This window comes from Corythoichthys intestinalis, chromosome 8 (assembly GCF_030265065.1).
Source record: "Corythoichthys intestinalis isolate RoL2023-P3 chromosome 8, ASM3026506v1, whole genome shotgun sequence".
Lineage (NCBI taxonomy): Eukaryota > Metazoa > Chordata > Actinopteri > Syngnathiformes > Syngnathidae > Corythoichthys > Corythoichthys intestinalis.
In genome coordinates this window covers 11455007-11475841 of record NC_080402.1, presented here as the reverse complement: position 1 = coordinate 11475841, position 20835 = coordinate 11455007, and the positions used below count along the sequence as shown (strand labels likewise).

The 20835-nt window shown below is 39.4% G+C and overlaps 1 protein-coding gene across 3 annotated transcripts in view; it reads right to left on the bottom strand.

Annotated features, from left to right (window-relative positions):
* LOC130921036 (ADP-ribosylation factor-binding protein GGA3-like) overlaps positions 1 to 11170 on the bottom strand; it is a 31778-nt gene extending 20608 nt beyond the window's left edge. Inside the window, exons 1-4 of one of the 3 annotated variants that reach the window (XM_057844646.1) lie at positions 11129 to 11170; positions 10829 to 10933; positions 10043 to 10127; positions 7718 to 7793 (exon numbers count right to left, since the gene is read on the bottom strand). In XM_057844646.1, coding sequence (XP_057700629.1) covers positions 7718 to 7793; positions 10043 to 10127; positions 10829 to 10933; positions 11129 to 11159 — 297 coding nt within the window. In that variant the 5' untranslated portion in view covers positions 11160 to 11170. Of the gene's footprint in view, positions 1 to 7717; positions 7794 to 10042; positions 10128 to 10508; positions 10674 to 10828; positions 10934 to 11069 lie in introns of those variants that run through there. The other 2 variants (XM_057844648.1, XM_057844649.1) reach the window with 2 other exon arrangements.
* Positions 11171 to 20835: the final 9665 nt, after the last annotated feature.

The window sequence follows — 20835 nt, the reverse complement described above, 5'->3', positions numbered from 1 at the left end:
TTTTCTGGGGGAAGAAAAATTTTGAGCTGGAGGGCATTTAAAAAAAAAAAAAACTTTTTAAACAGCAAAACCCTATCTGGAGGGGAGAGCACGCGAGAACAGAATTACAGACGCCATGACTTTAACGAGATATTATCGCGTACTTACTTTGTTTCGATCCAAAAACTCCAAGTAGCATGTATCACCGAGTGTCAAGACACAGCTGTGAATGGCCACAGCTGGATTTTTGGGGGATTTTATGGGTGAAACATGGTAATAAAGGAAGGGTTGTGATGCAGAAATCGCAGACATCAAGGAGTGGTCAAGATTTTCTTTTTCATATATTTACCCTTTTAAACATTTTTTTCCAACTTTTTTTGGGGGGGATCAATTATTTATCTTATAACATATCGGAGAAAATGCACCAGTAACAAAAAAAATACAATTCAGCAATAGTTCTGAGGTAGATAGCCGTGACTTTTTTACAGACGCCATTTTTTTCATTGTGACGTAATTTGTTTAAAAGTTTAAAATATGTGAGTGAATAATTTTTTTAAAGTCTTTTTTTTTTTTAGATTAAATATGAGACATCAATGAATGATTCTAAGCTAAAATGACAGACATTTTGAATAATAAAAATAATTACTCTTATTAATTACTTTCGTTTTATGGCTGGGTTGAAACAAAAGCGGTTGCGCGGCGTCTGTAAACGCGGGTTTTCAGGGTAAAACTGACTAATTAAAACTAGTTTGGGGGCTTAATGTGCCATGAATCTGCTATGGCAGCATATAGACATATTGTTCTATTAAACACAACAGTTGTTTTAGCTTAAAATACAGCAGTTTTTTTTAAAGAGGAGTGCAAGAGCAGAAACTGCTTTTTCAGTCTTGTCTTTTTTCCGCCATTAAGACCAGAGAAGGGTAGAGTAGCCCAAAAATTTACTCCACTTAAGAGTAGCGTTACTTTAATATTACTCAAGTAAAAGTAGTCATCCAAAAAATGTATTCAAAGTACAAGTAAAAAAGTATTTGCTCAAAAGAATAATTGAGTAATGAGTAACATTGTGAGTAACTGCTTCCATTTTTGTTAGATTTCCTTTTTAAACAAAGGTATTTTTTTTTCCTCAGCAGAACGTATCTATATGAACTGTTGTTATAATGATACAGTACAATAACCCATTAGAAAACCACGCTAAACCAAAGAATTAAAAAAAATAAGTAAAAAAAAAAAAATCACTGAATTCCGGCGAGAAAGAAATGACAGAAATGAAGCAATATTTGTCCAAAGAGCATGAGTGCCCTCTTGTGGAGAAAATGGTTTCGAGTTTGAATAGTGAATAGTTCTTTTGTTGTTATTATTATGAAATTAAAAGGAACATATCTCCGGTTTTCTGTGGTTAACCGTTTAGAAAATGGTTCCGAGATCGAATAGTGAATAGTTCTTTTGTAGTTATTATTATGAAATTAAAAGGAACATATCTCCGGTTTTCTGTGGTTAATCGGTGTCAAATAAAAACTGGGAGAGGGGTTGAAATCCGAGCTTTTGAGTAATGTTGAGGGCAGCACTCTATGTCAAATACTTAATTTTTTATGGTGCTTTAAAGACACCACATGATTGAACAGGCTGGTGTGATCACAGAAGTTACTCAAGTAAATGTAACGTAGTACATGTAACACGACCCACCTCTGATTAAGACTACCTGAAGTGATGTCAGTTTACTTAACTCACGCAATGTCAACAACACATACTGTAGATACGTTGAAATGAATTTCAAATATCAACGCTAAACAAAAGTGACTTTATTCCCTAAATTGGGTGATTCTCATGAAAGATATGCATTACTGTAATGAAAGACATCTACCAAAGCTAGCTTAAAATAGTAGAATACTGCAATGAGCAAAGGTGCGCAAAATTTCCGATTCTTAGATTATTCGCGATTCGGCCACTGAAGATTTGAGAACGATTCACAAACATCCATATTCCGATTATTTATATATGCTATGTAAAGCGGAACCAAAACACAGTCAGCGCTGTCTTTGGGACACAATGAGGAATGGACCGAGAGTAAACATCCACCACAACTCATGCCGCTAGATAAAAAAAAAAAAAAAAATCGACAGTCGCTACAAACAACGTCCAGTTGCTACAAACTTCGCCCACCTCGCTACAAACTACGCCCACATAATGCTACGGTAGATATCACGTTTATAGAACTAGATGCGAAATGAACAGTAAACAAAGTTAGTAAACAACCGCCATCTTAAAGCAGTAGACTTTTCAGGAAGGCTCTGTTGAACCTTCCAAGCGAACCAAATTAACTTATCTAAAACACACATAAATCTTCAAAATCTTGACTTGAGTCGATCTTTAAATGATGAAACAGTTTTAAAACTTTCACATCTCGAAAGTAGACAGAAGGGAAATTATGGAATAACGGGAGCAATTTTAACAACCTTAACGGTTGATTCCCAACATTAAACAAATTGACTGTAGTTTAAAGCTATTGATACAGAATGGGGACTTGAGTATTTTATTTATTGTTTTGAACAGTTAACTTGATAGTGAAATAGTTGTTTATGTATGCCTGAGAAGATTTTTTTTAAAACTAATGTTCGATACATTAAAAGCAGCTAATAACTGGGGGGGGGGGGGGGGGGGGGGTTGGGTCTGGGGGAGTTGTGCATCAAAAATCGATTTACAGCGAATCGTAGCCTCTGAATCATAATCGAATCGTGAGGTGCCCCAAGATTCCCACCTCTAACGATGAGTCAGTCATTTTTTCATCAATAGCTTGAGCTCCCTAAAATTTTATTTACAGTAAACTACTTCATTGATTAATGTCTAATAACATGTAATATTATACATTATGGTAATGTTCACCTATGGTGGGGAAGTCGGCATAAATCTATCTATATATATCTAAATTTATATCTAAACTTATTTATAAATGGAACTTTACTGTATGTGTGTTCGTTCTAGGGCTGCAACAATCGAATATTTTAGTAATCGAGTAATCAACTGAAAATTCTATCGATTAATCGAGTAATCGGATAAAACAAATATATTTTTAGGTGAAGCGCAATTATAAATATACATGAGAAAACAAGACATTTCATCTAATCTTGAACCATTTTCAGTCAATCAATGTCTTTATTTTCGATGTATATTGTTGAAAACAGCCAAAAATTGCATCTCAGATGTAACTAGAATAAAAAAAGACTAATTCACTGCTTTCACTCAAAAACCTTTAGATCGTATTAAAAAAAAAAATATATATATATATATATATATATATATATATATACAGTGATACCTCAGCTCACGAACGCTTAAGCTCACGAACTTTTCGCCTCAAGAACATTAAATTCGCGAGCATATAGTCTCTGCTGACGAACTAGTTTTCGGCGGACGAACGAAACCACGCGGTCGAACAGCGCCACGAGAAGCTGATGCACGCCCACGGCGTCCCAGTTCGTCCCCTCCCTTTCGTTGAGTGCGGACGTGGTTTGTGTTTGATAGACATTTTGGACCATATTGAGTGTACTTTTGCTATTATGGGACCGAAAAAGAGTTACCTACAGTCATTATGGAAGGTGACTCGTGTTATCAATTCGCCCTCGACTGGTAATTGGCGGTGCTTTCAGCTTCCCACCGTAGTGAGAATTGGACCGGCGAGTCACGTTGGCTCGTTGTCGTCGCTTGTTTTCGGTTCGCCCGATTTCCTCTCCAGAAAGGTGGCGGCGTGCATACAAACACCCAGAGGCGTCGGATGTCTTTTTGTGGGCACTTTTATTAACAACCAAAAGCATGTGTGGGACACAGCGCTGGAGTCTACGCTAACTGCGCACTTTGCCGGTAACACTCTCCTTCCAAACAGTAACTCCCTCCCTCCCTCCTCCTCCCACTCCATTCCATCAAGCCATCAACTACCATCACAAAGGTAAATAAAACGACTTTATTCTACAGTACAGTTTATTTCTTTAATTATAATACAATAGCACATTTATTATACATAAAATAAGGTATATTTTTGTGTAGTTTTAAGGCTTATTTAGTAGAAAATTATGTTTTATGGGGACCTGGGAACGGATTATTCTCATTTTAATGGTTTCTTATGGGAAATAAATGTTCGGAAGACGAACTTTTCGCCTTACACACACTTTCTGGGAACCAATTATGTTCGTGAGCTGAGGTATCACTGTGTATATATATATATATATATATATATATATATATACCTAAAAATGTAGTTACGCTTGATGACACACATCACTTAAAAGTTAGGATTTTTTCCCCACGTGTTTCAATTGAATTTGTATTTATGTCAAGCCATTTTTAAGTTCTAGTTAAGTTTTAAGTTAGTCTAAACTGTAAGTCCTGATAGGATTTTGAGTTTTTGCAGTGTTCAAAATAAATGTATGATACAGGCTGTATTGGAGCACATTAGGGACCAGTGCTACTTGGTGTTTTATCCAGCAATGACTACTGAGCTAAAATTGATAGTTAGCATTATTGAGTTTTTATTTTACACCCTCATCACTCCACAACGCTATGTTATGTTAAAGCCTGTATGTAAGACACGTTAGCCACGCATCGAAAGTGGTCATAATTAATAGAAACCTAGCTCTCCGCAGGGCTAACGTTACTTGAGCTAGTGACAGTAACGTTAATCTTATTTATTAGCGCTTAGCGCTCTTTATTAGCGCTTAGCACTCTACTGCTTTAAGATGGCGACTGTTTACTGACGCTGCCCAGACGCGGCCGAGTCTGTCCTTTCGCATCTGGTTCAACATACATGTGATCTCTATGAGACTCATCAGACGCTACCTGCTACCAACGTAGCGTCATGCGGGCTAGTATTTAGCAATGTCGGCGTCGTTTGTAGTGGCTGTCGGCTGCAGTAAGTTTTTTTTTTTTTTTTTTGCTTCTTCCTCTACACACGTGACATCAGCCCGTTGTCCCGCATTAAAAGTAGTCCGAGCAAAACGTGATGCTTAGAGCTGTCAGAATAAAAGATTACTCGAGGTGAATAAAATTACTCGGATCAGTTTTTAAACTCGAGTTGCTCGAGTATTCGCTTCAGCTCTAGTTCGTTCCCCATGATACGTCGTTCCTTTGAGTACTCCACAACAAGACGCTGGATTTTAACTATGGGGTTCATTTTGGCTGGACTCACTTATACTGTAGCAACTTTTATTATGGGTTACGTCCGCAGCGATTCATGGGCAGTTGTAGCAACCATGACTAAGAGTCGTGGTTGTGTTATGTTGTGGTGTTTTCTGTTCAATAAAGGGCACTGTCTCTTGGGGTTGTGCTGTGTTTGGGGCACAAGCGCAGTAAGTGTGAAATATAAAAACTGTCTTTCATTCTTCTCCACGTTGCTCGCCACAATAATGTACACAGTGATGGAAAAGTAATTGCGCATTAACCCCTTTATGGTGACCTTTTACGATTACTACATTTAAGCTGCATCTCTGAAAGTATGTTTTTTATCTGCCATTCGGTTGTATTGCGTTCACGTTACACAAACCCGAGCAACGGCAGGCCATACTGATAGTATAAACACAAACTTCTAAACAATCTTACCTTGTCTTGGCTTTTTTTATCGTGCATTATGGGTCAAAATAACTTTATTATAAAACACTGAATTTGGCACGACCATGAACACACGCAACAGTAATGTAAAGGTGCATGCTTGGACACTAGATTTTCCTTAAATATTTTTATATAGGGGAAGAAACCATTATATTAACAGTAATTAATTTATTATTCTAAAATCAGTTAAAAATCATACAAAGTACTACTTTGGTAACAAATCATGGACTAGGCCACATAACACAGTGGGGCAAATTTAGTCAACCACTAATTGTGCAAGTTCTTCGACTTGAAAAGATTAGAGAGGCCTTTAATTGTCAACATGGGTAAACCTCAACCATTAGAGACAGAATGTGAAAAAAAAAAAAAAAGAAAATCACATTGTTTGATTTTTAAAGAATTTATTTGCAAATCATGGTGGAAAATAAGTATTTGGTCAATACCAAAAGTTCATCTCAAAACTTTGTTATGTACCCTTTGTTGGCAATAACGGAGGCCAAACGTTTTCTGTAACTCTTCACAAGCTTTTCACACACTGTTGCTGGTATTTTGGCCCATTCCTCCGTGCAGATCTCCTCTAGAGAAGTGATGTTTTGGGGATGTTTTCAACTCACTCCACAGATTTTCTATGGGGTTGAGATCTGGAGACTGGCTAGGCCACTCCAGGACCTTGAAATGCTTCTTACAAAGTCACTCCTTTGTTGCCCTGGCTGTGTGTTTGGCATCATTGTCATGCTGAAAGACCTAGCCACGTCTCATCTTCAATACCCTTGCTGATGGAAGGAGATTTTCACTCAAAATCGACTCGATACATAGCCCCATTCATTCTTTCCTTTACACAGATCAGTCGTCCTGGTCCCTTTGCAGAAAAACAGCCCCAACACATGATGTTTCCACCCCCGTGCTTCAAAGTGGGTATGGTGTTCTTCAGATGCAATTCAGTATTCTTTCTCCTCCAAACACGAGAACCTGTGTTTCTACCAAAAAGTTCTATTTTGGTTTCATCTGACCATAACACATTCTCCCAGTCCTCTTCTGGATCATCCAAATGCTCTCTAGCGAACCGCAGACGGGACTGGACGTGTACTTTCATCAGCAGGGGGACCCGTCTGACAGTGCAGGATTTGAGTCCCTGGCGGCGCATTGTGTTACCGATAGTAGCCTTTGTTACTGTGGTCCCAGCTCTCTGCAGGTCATTCACTAGGCCCCACCGTGTAGTTCTGGGATTTTTTGCTCACCGTTCTTGTTATCATTTTGACGTCACGGGGTGAGATCTTGCATGGAGCCCGAGTTCGAGGGAGATTATCAGTGGTCTTGTATGTCTTCCATTTTCTAATAATTGCTCCCACAGTTGATTTCTTTACACCAAGCATGTTATCTATTGCAGATTCAGTCTTCCCAGCCTGGTGCAGATCTACAATTTTGTCTCTGGTGTCCTTCGACAGTTCTTTGGTCTTGGCCATAGTGGAGTTTGGAGTGTGACTGACTGAGTTGTGGACAGGTGTCTTTTACACCGATAATGAGTGAAAACAGGTGCCATTAGTACAGATAACGAGTGGAGCCTCGTTAGAAGTTAGACCTCTTTTGACAGTCAGAAATCTTGCTTGTTTGTCGGCGACCAAATACTTATTTTCCACTCTAATTTGGAAATAAATTCTTTAAAAATCAAACAATGTGATTTCCTGTTTTTTTCCACATTTTGTCTCTCATGGTTGAGGTTTACCCATGTTGACAATTACAGGCCTCTCTCATATTTTCAAGTAGGAGAACTTGCACAATTGGTGGTTGACTAAATACTTATTTGCCCCACTGTATCTAACCTTTCAACTAAAAATGAACAATCTCGGGTTTTCATGACTATACCCCTAAAAATCTTCAAAGACATAGTTTCGGTTAGCTTCATGAGAATAACCGCTTTGAATCCAACTGGGGACAAGAATGGCCTTTTAGATTCTGCAATTACACTAAATGGCTGTATTTCTGAAATTAGTGGCTGAGGCTGTTAATTTACTCAAATGCAACTTTGCGTTTTATGTTACAACTGTGTGTAGTGATCTGATGTCAATAGTCTAATGGAAAGTAATCGTCATTAAAGTAAAATAGTCATGCAAGTGTGGACTGCACTGGGATTTTGATTACTTACAGTAAGAGCTTGAAGAGCCACTTTTTCTTGGGGACACTGGATTTTATGAGCAAGAAGACTGAGCGCTTCCTCTGGACTAATGTGAAACAAAATGAAATACATTTTAAAATGTAGCAGAGAAAGTAATGATGGCAGGGAAAAAAATTCAATGACTATTTGAATATTGCACTGTAAAGTATTTACAAATTCACTGCCATTATTGTAACAATGGGATTGCTCCGCAACCATACAGTGATATGAAAAAGTATCTGAACCTTTCGGAATTTCTCACATTTCTGCATAAAATCACCATCAAATGTGATCTGATTGTTGTCAAAATCACACAAATGAAAAAAACAGTGTCTGCTTTAACTAAAACCACCCAAACATTTATAGGTTTTTGTATTTTGATGAGGATAGTATGCAAACAATGACAGACGGGGGGGGAAATAAGTGAACCATCACATTTAATATTTTGTGCCCCCCTCTTTGGCAGCAATAACTTCAACCAGACGCTTCTTGTAGCTGCAGATGACTCTGGCACATCGATCAGGACTAATTTTGGCCCAATCATCTCTACAAAACTGCTGTAGTTCAAACAGATTCCTGGGACGTCTGGCATGAATCACTGTCTTTGGGCCATGCCACATCATCTCAGGGGGGTTCTTGGCCACTCCAGAACGTGCATTTTCTTCTTCTAAAACCATTCTGAAGTTGATTTCCTTCTGTGTTTTGTATCATTGTCTTGTTGCAGCATCAATCCTCTTTTTAGCTTCAACTGTCTAACAGAAGGTCTCAGGTTTTCCTGCAAAACCTCCTGATAAACGCTTGAATTCATTCTTCCATTAATGATTAAAAGTTGTCCAGGCCCTGAGGTAGCATATCAGCCCAAAATCATGATGCCCCCTCCACCATGCTTCATGGTGGGGATTTAATTACTCAGTCCCATGCATGTAAAGGCCTTTTCAAACTAGCATCAGCCCAGGGTGAAGAGTGGCCCACGGCAAGCACAAAAACGGGAGGAGCCTGATGCAGACGCTGTCAGGAAGTGAAAAGCGGCAAGCACACTTACTATATTCCCAAGCACCAATGCGTTTATTTTTCATTGTTGCTCAAGAAAACAGCAATTTTTCCTATTTCAAGGAGTAAGGAGCATTATCATAGCCATGTAAATGAGTTTCACTAGTTTCGGTGAGGTGAATAGTTTTTTGTTGTTCATGAACTACATTTACACACAACACACATCGAGGTACCATTTAGCTTCACAAGAGGAGGTATGAGAGTGATTTTTCAAGTGTCCCAGAGCTCGCAGAACTTTAAAAAAATAAAGCGCATTTATCAAGGTTTCGTCAGCCAGGATAACAACAACTCCCAACAACTACTATCTCACCCCCGTACACTCGCCCACTTCTTCGTCTGTGCCAAATTGGTAAAGCCGGTCATATTGTAGGGGGCAGAGGCCCCTTGGGGATGCCGGTAACACCATGTTCTCCATTGAGCGTGAGCTTGCTCGAAAACTGGATTACACTAATGTTATAAATGACTTTGCTGTCAAAAAATGTAGACGCATCCCTGCTTGAGGGCATGATAATCCCAGAGGTGGAGGGGGCAGGCACATGATGTTTAGTTATACTGTTTTGTTGCTTTGCAGGCAGGCATAGCACTCTCAGTTGTATTGTATTGTAGCCTACATGGGACAATAGATGAAAATTGTTTGTTTAGATTTTGTCGCATCACATTACGGTCTGTTAAATTTAACTGTCCACCTCAAATTAAATAATTTGAAAATTTAAACGGTCATTGTTTGCAAAGCATTAAAAGTACTGCGTATGTTGTAGCGACAAGCCGGTGTCAGGGGTTGGCTGGGGGTCTCTTGTCCCCGGGCCCCTGCAAGTCTGTTGACAGCCCTGCTCACATGTATATGTCCCAAAAGGAACAAAAGTATTAGCTGCAAGAGTCAAAGGTTCTGCATGAAATGTACCTTTATACAATAAACTTAAAGATTGATATAGTCTACTGTAAGTAGACCGATTTTAATGTCAGAACAGTATCTAATCTGTCTTTTGGTATACTGTATTCCACATTAGACTAAGCAGACACTGTGGGACTTTAAGGTCAGTCAAAATCATCACAAATGGCTGGTATTATGAAATTGATTATTATGTAAACATAAATGTGTCAAAAGTCTACTTTAAAGAGGCTTTGTTCCTTATCACACTTGGACGAGGTGTTTCAATATGACAAAATGGATGTTAGGCAACATTGTGGCGCTTCAACTGTAAACCTGAGTTCATTGAGAATGCATAAAAACATCAAAAGGAGTTGTCATTTAATTATTGTGCTCACCCCTTATCTTCTTTGTTAACCAATTGAAAGAAAGCCTGGATGCAGTCCCATCTGTCCTCTTGGTTGTTTGGATCTGTTGCCCGGTCTAGAAAAAGGAAGTGTTAAAAGTAAAACACTGACTCAGAATCTATTAGGCCATTAAAACTGTAAAAATAAAATATATAAGATACAAGAGAAAATGGTCCCATCACTGATCTGTTTCCATTAATACCTCACTTATTGTAGAAAATGTTTTACACATTAACTAAATTGTTTCTGACAGAGTTCTTGTGAAATAGTAAACAGCATTTAAACAGAAGACATTCAAGACTTAAATATATAAAGAAAAAATTAAAAATAATAATAATAAAATAAAACATTTACTTGACTACATTTCACCAAACTCAAAAGTCAATAGTCATGCAGGTTACAGTATAGTTTGCATTCACCGTTCACCTATCTTTACTTAGTAGAAGTGATATTTTACCTAGTAGTGTTTCATGTTGAAGTTAAATTTGATTCAGTTTGAAGAATATCAATTCAGGAATGTGGTTTTGGGGGTTAAATGAACGACTTCCTGTTTCAAAAAACAGTTTCAACTAATATTTTAACACCTCTAACATCACATAAATCCACTCGTTCGCGCTTTTACTTGCTATCAGATATTTAAATTCAACACGTTGAGGTCACGATTCAAAGAGCCAAAACCCCAAAGGGAAGCGTTCACGTCATTAAGTCCAACCCGAAACGCAAAACATTTAAGCAATAAAAGTTAACCAAAGTCTTCCAAAAGCGTAATTTACTCACTTAGCCACGACTCCAAAGTTGGATGGCTGTCACCGTTCGCCATGGCAGCTTTCCAGCTAGTTTTGGAAGCGGTAGTTGTCGAAGTGTACGAGACCAAAGTGTCATCTGAGGGGAAGCAAAGATGTCAAAGTAATGTGCCCGCAGCGACATGTGACACTCATGCCGTGTTCACTAGTCACACTGTGTACAACACATCCACGCACAAGCAGGAAACGATGAGTTATGAGTATGAATGGAATACCGGATTAAAGTAGACTTTCTCTTTGTTATTTTCATGAAATGTCATTGAATATGGCCCACACAAGCAGTGGCGCCTCCAAGAATTGTTCATAGGGGTGGCCAACAGTGGCGTCACCAGGGGGTGGCCAGGGGTGGCCACGGCCACCCCTATAAATTGGTTGGCCACCCCGCTTGCCAGTATATCGTTAGATTGTTGTAGCATCAGTTATGGATTTCATCCCAAATTAATGCATTTATTTTGTTTTATTAAATGTAGGGCTGTCAAATTTATCGAATTTACAGACGCTAATTAATTTTTTTCAGGGGTGAAAGTGGTTAGAATTTCTTGCCGGAACTCCCCGACCGTGAAGGTCAGCACGGACCCCGAATTTTTATTTATTTATTTTTCTTTCATCTAGCAAAGACGGCGTAGACCGCGGGTCGAAAAACATCGATTTAGGCATCAAATATGGATCTGGCGAATGGATAAACTGAAGCTTTTCCACATAACGCCTTTTATGCAACGCATCCAGTGAGTTTACGGCATCCGAAAGCACCGGGTCTTCCATGAAATGCATTATAAATTGCTCGATCAATTGAGACCATTGATAATACAGACACAAAATGATAGACAAGGGGGCGGAACAATACAGCGATCACGTGATTTTGTGACGTCGGTGGGTAAGGTCTATATACAAGCATTCATTGGGGCCGTGCTTTTATTTTTTTATTTTTTATTTATTTATTTTTTAAACCTGTCCTGTTCAGCTGTTTGACACAGAGAATGGAAGTCTAAGTGCCCAGATTCTGAACAGTTTTAATGTTTCACATTGAGAGTCTGACATACTCCCATTGTGATCATTCAAAATACCTTTTTATTATGACAAAGCAGCGAACAGGAAGGGATTATGGGCGGACAGAAGAAAAGAAATACAAGAGAAGAAGGAAAAGAAACACATACACAAACAACAACTACAAATACATTGAACATCTAAACTAGTTACTAATATGCTGGTGCTATCGTCAGCGAGATGTATTTCCGGTTTACACCATGTGGGGGCCTATTGGCCAGTGAAAGAGGAGAATGGGGGTGGGGGTGTCTATAAGCCTATAAACTAAGTGATTGAAAGGGGTAGAGTGTACACAAATCAGTTCTGTGATCTAGAACCCAGTAATCGTGTGAATCTCTTATGAGTAAGCCCGTTGGCGACCAACCCTACGCCGCCGCATCGCCAATCCCGGCACCGGGACCCACGACCCGAGAATGCCCTACCACATCCAGCAGCACGCAGGCCCCACCGGGCGCGCGACAGCCACGCAGACGGGCGGAGAAGCCGCGCGGGCGCCAACCCAGGGCCACGGCCCCCACCCAGCCAGCCCGGGGAGGGAGGGTGGGCGGCCATGCGCAGCCCATCCCTCCTCCCGCAGCCCAGCAAAGGAGCCATCGTTCCCCCCCCCGGGACCCAGGGTGGTCCCCCGGGCCACCCGCGCACCCATCAACCGGCCTTCAGGGATGGCAGGAGGGGACGCATCACCAACCCCACGCCTACACTCACACAGGGCCACGAGCCACAGCCGCAGCCCCCCAACCGGCACAGCACGCCACGGGACCCCCAGCGGCCCACCAAGCCCCAGGCAAGGCAGGGTCCCCCGCCGGTGCAGGCGACACCCCGCTGATACGGCGCGCAGGGCGGATGCCCAGCCAGAGAAGAGAGGGGAAGGCGGAGGCAGGAGAACGCCCAGGAACTGCCACGGGGCGATGCAAGATCGGAGACCCGACCCCCCAACCTACTCCCACGGCCGGCAGCCGAGGCAGAGGGGAGGCCACACCCCAGGAGCCACGCCATATTAAAAAGTGTGGGACCCACCTACCACCCTATTACTGTGGCTGCCAGGTTCCCGACTGGCAGCCATCACCCAGCACCGTGATGGGGGTGTGAGGGGAGGGTAGTGCTTTTAATTGGCAAAAGCTTTGTCATCTCTCCCACAGCAACTATAAATATTGTGGGAAGCGACGTGGGGAAGAATGACAGGAGGTGATCTTTTTCTTAACACCCTGTCGTGCACCCAACACAGAGAAGATATAGCATTTGCAGCCACCACACACAGTCATGCACTTCCCACACACATTTCCCATCATGCATTTGGACAGAACAGTTAAGTCGCTACGGTATCATTTACTGAAAGCTCAACAAATACACTAGATGGCAATATTTAGTCACACTATACAAACTCACGTTTATCCTTTAAGAATTAAAAGTCTTTCTATCCGTGGATCCCTTTCACAGAAAGAATGTTAATATTGTTAATGCCAGATTGTGGATTTATTGTTATAATAAACAAATACAGTACTTATGTACAGTATGTTGAATGTATATATCCGTCTTGTCCAGAGGTTGCGCTAGACTTTTTCGTTGCCTGTCATTTTGACTGACAGGGTCATAAAAATCCGGTCATAATCTATTTTTACCCGTCACTTAAATTTTTAAAATGATAATAATGACATATTCAATAGCAGTGTTGGTCAAAAGTGGTGCGTTACTTACTCACCTCTGAATAAATTGAAGAAACTACCAGCCATGTTGTGTCTTCTCTCTGCTCTGTTGATTTGTCATCCAAGACTCAGGGTGCGTTCAGGTTTGAGAATAGCGCACGTACTTCTGACTCCAAGCTGTTTGTCCCTGCTCATTCAATTAGGCTACAGTCATACTACAGGTCTTAATGCACAAATCCAATTTTTTTGTCATATCCGTTTTTTTGGCGTGCCCGTTCAGACTGCCTTTGTCCATTGAGACCATTCAAGTATTACGCATGCGCTCTAATTCGCAGTCCGACACGCGCCGGTGCGCAAAAGCATCAAAACAAATGACAAGTCATCCGTCATTCCAGGGCTATCATATTTTGCTTTTCAAAAGGAGGACACAAATAACAGACATAAATAATCCCTGTTTAGGCTTATATTCACAGTTTATATGGATCGATAGCATGCATGCACTGTCCGTGCATGTCACACACACATACGGGCAGTTTGCCCTGACTCTCCAAGACGGGCTGCAGCCAGACCCCTCTCCCGACTCTCGGCCGTGTAGGAAATGTTGAAATATAGCTCACATAGAGCAGAGAGAAAACCGATCATTCTCATGCTTAACCTCATTATTTTTTTATGACTGTTGTCAAGCCCGGCCCTTCCCCAAAAGCCGTGTTCACTGCAAGCTAGGCGCTAATAACGCACAACGGAAATCGGATTTGGGACACTGGACGGTACAGAACGCCGCGACAGTCTGGAAAAATGTGGCCCAGATCGGATTTGAACCACATAAAAAAATGACCCAGATCGGATTTGAAATGGTCCACTTCTATGCGACTTGTCCCGTTCAGACCGTCAAGTTAATGCCTGACTCGAGTCGGAAAAACACGAAAAAATTAGATTCGTGCATTAAGACCTGTAGAATGAACGTAGCCTTAGACAATGCTCTCCAAAGCTTCCAAACGTTTCCGTGTTTGTTACACCTGAATGCTAGTTCGGACATTTTTCCGAGTAAGGCCAGCGACGTCATTCATCAAGAGAGACAATAGCTTATTAATATGCTCACTCGCCATCCTGTGGTCTGGGGTATGAATTGCAACCTGTCAAAATGACGGATGGACTTCAGTTTTTTCCGTCACCGTTTTAAAAAACCGGTCAACGACGGAAAATATTCGGTTAACGCGACCCCTGGTCTTATCTTTCCATTCCAACAATAATTTACAGAAAAATATGGCATATTTTAGAGATGGTTTGAATTGAGATCAATTACGATTAATTAATTTTTAAGCTGTGATGAACTCGATTAAAAATTTTATTCGTTTGACAGCCCTAGTTAAATATACACCTTATGTCTAATATATACATAACACAATAAAACAAGAATTGTTGTGGAACTCAAAATGTTGACAGGACAGTTATGGACTATGCACATTAAATCATTAGTAACATAGAATATTACACAATACACCAAAGTATATCAGCAGCCGTGTCCTTAAGTCTTTCTGATAGTTTTCCCCTGACCTTTTTACTGCAATAACATAATTAAAACCTGAAATTATGGCTTTTAGTTTTGGCCACCCCAAGATTTTAAGTGGCCGCATCTGGCCACCCCTATGAAAAATTTCCGGAGGCGCCACTGTCAAAATTAAACTAAAATACTTTTAAATAACATTCTTTATTTTAATGACTCCCATCAGAACACACAAAAGAACAACCTGCCTGAAGGAGCACTGAAAAAAATAAATAATGACGTTTTAAGGAACACCACAAACTCCAGGATGTCCTGCTTAGCACGAAGAGGTGCAGCCCTTGAAACAAATGATAATAACGATGTTTGACTAATATCTTTTAGGCCAGTACGGATTTTAAAATGCCTGCTCAGCGTCAATGTGCCAGTCTTTCTGCTGTCGTACGAGAGCAAAGCGCCACATTTGTTGCATTCGGCAAGGCCGACAGTTTTTTGTAGCATCTTCCACTATCAATTCAAATCCTATCCACACACCACTCGTGGATTCTTGCCTTTTCAATCTCACCGTCTTTAGTTTGCTTTTCACCTCTTGCGGCTCTATATCGAAATTCTAAAAGGAAATACCAGGATGCAGCGTTGCAGACTCGCAGAGAGCGCCAAGAGCGGGTGGGGAAGATTAAAAGGAACGCGGGGCCACGGCGTTCATGTGCGTATACAACGCACTGGCTCATGTTTGTGATTACCAAAGCGCCGTCTCTCTGTTTTATCCAATTTATTTATTTTATAACAAGTATTCCTTAGTTTAACATCCATACATAGTTTTAGTATACAAATATATATTTATTTTAAAAAAAAAGTTAGCAAAAGAGAAGTCCGGCCCGACCCGACCCGAACGTAAATGACTGAACATTTTGGGCCCGACTCGGCCCGAAATTCGGTCGGGTCGGGTTCGGGCTCATGATGTAGGCTCTACTGTAGAGGGAGCTACTTTACATTCAAATAGCAATCCATTCCCTGGATTGATATTGCGATAAAGATGCTGCTACACTCCAATATTTTCTTTGTCGTTTTAATATTTACTTGAATATTTGTATTGATGGGTCGTTGTGACTAAAATACAGTGACTGTTATTATTGATTTAGCACAGGAGTTCAGATGTTGCACTGTGTGAAAGGCTGCCATTGTGTAAAAAAAAAAAAAAAAAAAAAAAAAAAAAAAAAAAAAAAAAGAAAAAGAGAAAGCCCTGGTCTCATTCAAAGCACTCATTAAATGATGTGATCTGTTTTTTTTTAATTAAATATACATATATCTGAAAGTATACTATTTTCATTTGACTTCAACCAGGAGTGACACAAGAGCCAATAAAAAGTTGTTTAATGTCTGACCGCTTGTGTTGCCTCATGATTCACGAAAAATATTGTTTGCTTTAGAATTTTAATGCATCCCAGGCTTTAATGCATCGCGATGCATTGCCGAATCAAACAGAATCGAATCGAGACCCTCTGAATCGAATCGGATTGAATCGTGGCCCCCCGAATTGTAATCGAATCGAATCGTGAGGGCAGTGCCGATCAGTGTTGTTAATAACAGCGTTACAATATAACGGCGTTACTAACGGCGTTATTTTTTTCAGTAGTGGGTAATCTAATTAATTACTTTTCTCATCTTGGCAACGCCGTTACCGTTACTGAGGACGGAAAGGCATGCGTTACTATATTGGTCGAAAAGTCTGAGGGAGACGGACTCACCGAGACGACAGAGCAGAGCAGGAGCGGGGAGGAGGCAAGAAAGTTGTAACGCCGAGCAAACGCGATGCTAGGTAGCTCCAATAATACATGTTGTAGCCGATAGCCGACAAACTACGCCCGCATGTTATGGTAGATATGGTAGACATGGTAGATATCACATGTACTGTATATAGATATAACTAGATGCAAAATGACAGCCGCCATCTTAAAGCAGTACGATTTTTAGGACGGCTCTGTTGTAGAGAACCTTCCTCGCGAACCTAAGTAACTTTTTATCTAAAATACTTCTAAATCGGCAAAAATCTTGACTTGAATCTATCTTTAAATGATGAAACAGTTTTAAAACTTTCATATGTCGAAAGTAGAGAGAAGGGAACTAATGCAATAATGGGAGCAATTTTAACAACTTTTAACAGTTGATTCAGGGTAAAGGGTAAATTAGGGTAAAGAATTGGGCTCGGGCCAATTGTACCAAAAACCTCCACAAAAAACTTCATATAGTGTGGCCAATGTTTTTTTTTTTTTTTTTTTTTTTTTGAGGGAAAAAAAAAAAAGTAATTATCACCAATTACTTTGCCAAGTAACTAATTACTCTTACATTCAGGTAATTGAGTTAGTAACGCAATTACTTTTTGGGAAAAGTAATTTGTAACTATAATTAATTACTTTTTTTCAGTAAGATTAACAACACTGGTGCCGATGCACACCTCTACTTGATTTCAAAAGGTTCCCGTTCACCGCGGATATTGGCCAAAACAAGCCCTACTACTGTGGGACCATTGGACTTACAAGGAAGTGAGTAAACATCGTACTTTGTATTATGTCAAACACTGGGATCATGGCACACGTTTTAATACGGAGGTGGCTTGCATTTTGTGGCTGATTGTCCACCGAAAATGCCACTCGGCTTGTCGTTTTGGAAGAATGTTCTCCGGTCAGATGGGACAAAATCAGCGCTTTTTTGGGGAAAGCCATCAACATAGAGTTTACAGGGGGAAAAAATGAGGACATTAAAGAAAAGAACACGGTCCTCACGGTCAAACATGGCGGAGGTTCCCTGATGTTTCGGGGTTGCTTTGCTACCTCTGGTACTGGACTGCTTGACCGTGTGCATGGCATTATGAAGTCTAAAGACTACCAACAAATTTTGCAGCATAATGCAGGGCCTAGTGTGGGAAAGCTGGGGCTCTCTCAAAGGTCATGGGTCTTCCAGCAGGGCAATGACCCAAAACACACTTCAAGAAGCACTAGAAAATGGTTTGAGAGACTTCTAAAGTGGCCAGCAATGAGACCAGACCTGAATCCCATAGATCACCTGTGGAGGGATCTGAAAATGGCAGTTTGGAGAAGGCACCCTTTAAATCTCAGAGACCTGGAGCAGTTGGCCAACGAAGAATGGACTAAAATTCCAGCAGAGCATTGTATGAAACTCACTGATGGATACTGGAAGCGGTTGTTCGCAGTTATTTTGTCTAAAGGTTGTGCTACCAAGTATTAGGCTGAGGGTACCAACACTTCTGTCCGGCCCATTTTTGGAATTTTGTGTAAAATGATAATGTTTTTTTTTTTTTTCTTTATTCGCTTTTGTGTTTTTTCATTGCAAGCAAAATAAATGAGGACATTACTACCAAAGCATTTGTAATTGGATTCATTTTCTAGGAGAAATTGAGCATTATCTGACAGAATTGAAGGGGTGCCAATACTTTTGGCCAGCAGTGTATCGTGATACTTTGCTCTGTTTACTTTTTTGCACTCTTGCCATTTTCTTGATGTGCTTCAAGAGGGAGTTATCTAAAATGGTTTTTGACTTCATAGGTATGCCTTTTCAGGGTTTGTTTATTTGTTTAATTTATTGCTTCATCAATGAAGTTGGAACCTTCATTTGTGTTGCATTGAATTACAGGTGTCCAAACTTTTAGCCTGAACTGTATGCGTAGTAAACTGCAGCAAGTTGCACACATAGTTGTGAATGAAATTCCAGTTTTATTACTGTACTTATATCTGAAGTAGGAATATCCCAATAGCATATTTTTGGACCCGAATCAGAGTCACCTGATTTTTTTTTTTTTTTAATTTGAACAAATATTTCACACATTGTACAGTACTGTCCTGTCCTGTCTGCTTTTTCCGGCAGTGTTGTGGAGTAAAAAAAAAAAAACGTTTCTTTTGGCAATGCTGACTCCGATCCTTTGAAATATGGCGCGATCAGCGCCATTTCCGATCATGTTATCAGATTGGGGACATCCCTAATACGAAGTTAGTTTTATCAATGTAATAATTAGTAGGGGTGTAACAGTACACAAAAATCTCGGTTCGGTACGTACCTTGGTTTTGAGGTCACGGTTTGGTTCATTTTCGGTACAGTAAGAAAACAAAATGCAAAATATAAATGTGCTTGTTGTTTATTACACACCTCTGTGCTTTCAACAATAGGAACATTAGCCTATACAAAGCTAGAATTCTGCTCAAAAAGTAGCGGGTATTTAAAGATAGTCCAACAACAATTTGCCTTTCAGACCCCGCGTATTGGTCAGCTTTCTTTCTGAAAGAAAGAAAAAAGAAGTCCTGTACTAAAGAGAAAAGCAATCCCAATGACAAGGATTTTAACATGTATTTTACAAATGTCTCAATTAATCTTTTTTTTTCTTCTTATGAACGGTTTTCAAAAGCTTTATTGGTGGATTTTTTCAAGTTAAAGCGCCACACAGAAATTAATAAATTTAATTGTGTAAGCAGGATCTGTGTATTATTCTTATTATTTAATTACAGGTGTTTTAGCTCATTTCAATTTATTTTATTTAAATGGGCTATTATTTTATTATGTTTTTATTTTACAAATGTGATGTAGTATTCATTTATATTGTATATTTTATGTTGTATAACTTTAGTTCCTACACTGTAAAATATTAAAAGTTGACTTTACTAAAAAAATATATGCAAACTTGCTGCCTTAAAAAAATTAATTTATGTTGACTTAGATGAATTAGATTTGATTAACTTAATTATTGTGAGTTGGCAGTACTCAAATTAACTTAAAAAATTTGGATTATAGTTACTTGTTTTTATTGAGTTGGCAGTACTCAAACTAACTAAAATAACTGGATTACAGTAACTTGTTTATTTTGAGTGTACAGTACTCCCATCATATTCAGGTCAACTTAATTTTCTTGACCTAAAAGAATTCCACAATAGAAATTACATCTGCACACACTAATTTCATTAAAAACACATTATCTAACAGTAATGACCCCCAAAACACAATAAATGGAGAACACTCATTGGATTAATTCAATGGAATTAAAATTTATTTTAAAATGCTCAAAAGTGCATTTAATGAGAGACACTGGCTCCTGGCAGGCTGAACGGTGTTTGGTTAATGCTCAGTATCAATGAACAATCAGTGGATTAATTATAAACCTACTTTTGCAAACATTTTGAACCTCATACAAAGTATAAGTACCTAAAATAACCTTTTGCTACAGAAATTACTGAATAATACCTGAACTGCATCAATGTCCACTCCTATCCTGTAATTTCCAAAGACTAACAGGCGAGATCCTATTATCATAATTTCAGGACATTAACTCAGCATTGAAGACATGGCGTCAAACTAGTTTCCCATTACAACATGAGCTTGAGCTCTGGTAAAGCTAACAGTTCTGATTTCTCCAACAATATTAGTGATCAAAACTGGAACTACAGTCAACATTGTGCCATGGTTTAAACTGTGCAGCAGTGATAAAATAAACATAAAAATACAGAACTCCTTTTAAAACACACAACTCAGTTCAAATTCAAATTTCACTTTAACACCTGATACAGTAAACAAGATACTTTGTTTTTTTCACATCACTAAAAGAGTAAATGCAAAACGTGTACTGGAGTTATACACCTGAGAAACCTAAAATCTTACCAAGAATATGTGTCTTATTTTTATTCAAATTCTAATTTCATATTAAGCTTTTTCCTCAAAAAAAAAAAAAAAAAAAAAAAGTAATTTCTATTCAAAAATATTTCATTAGTATATATATATATATTATTTTTT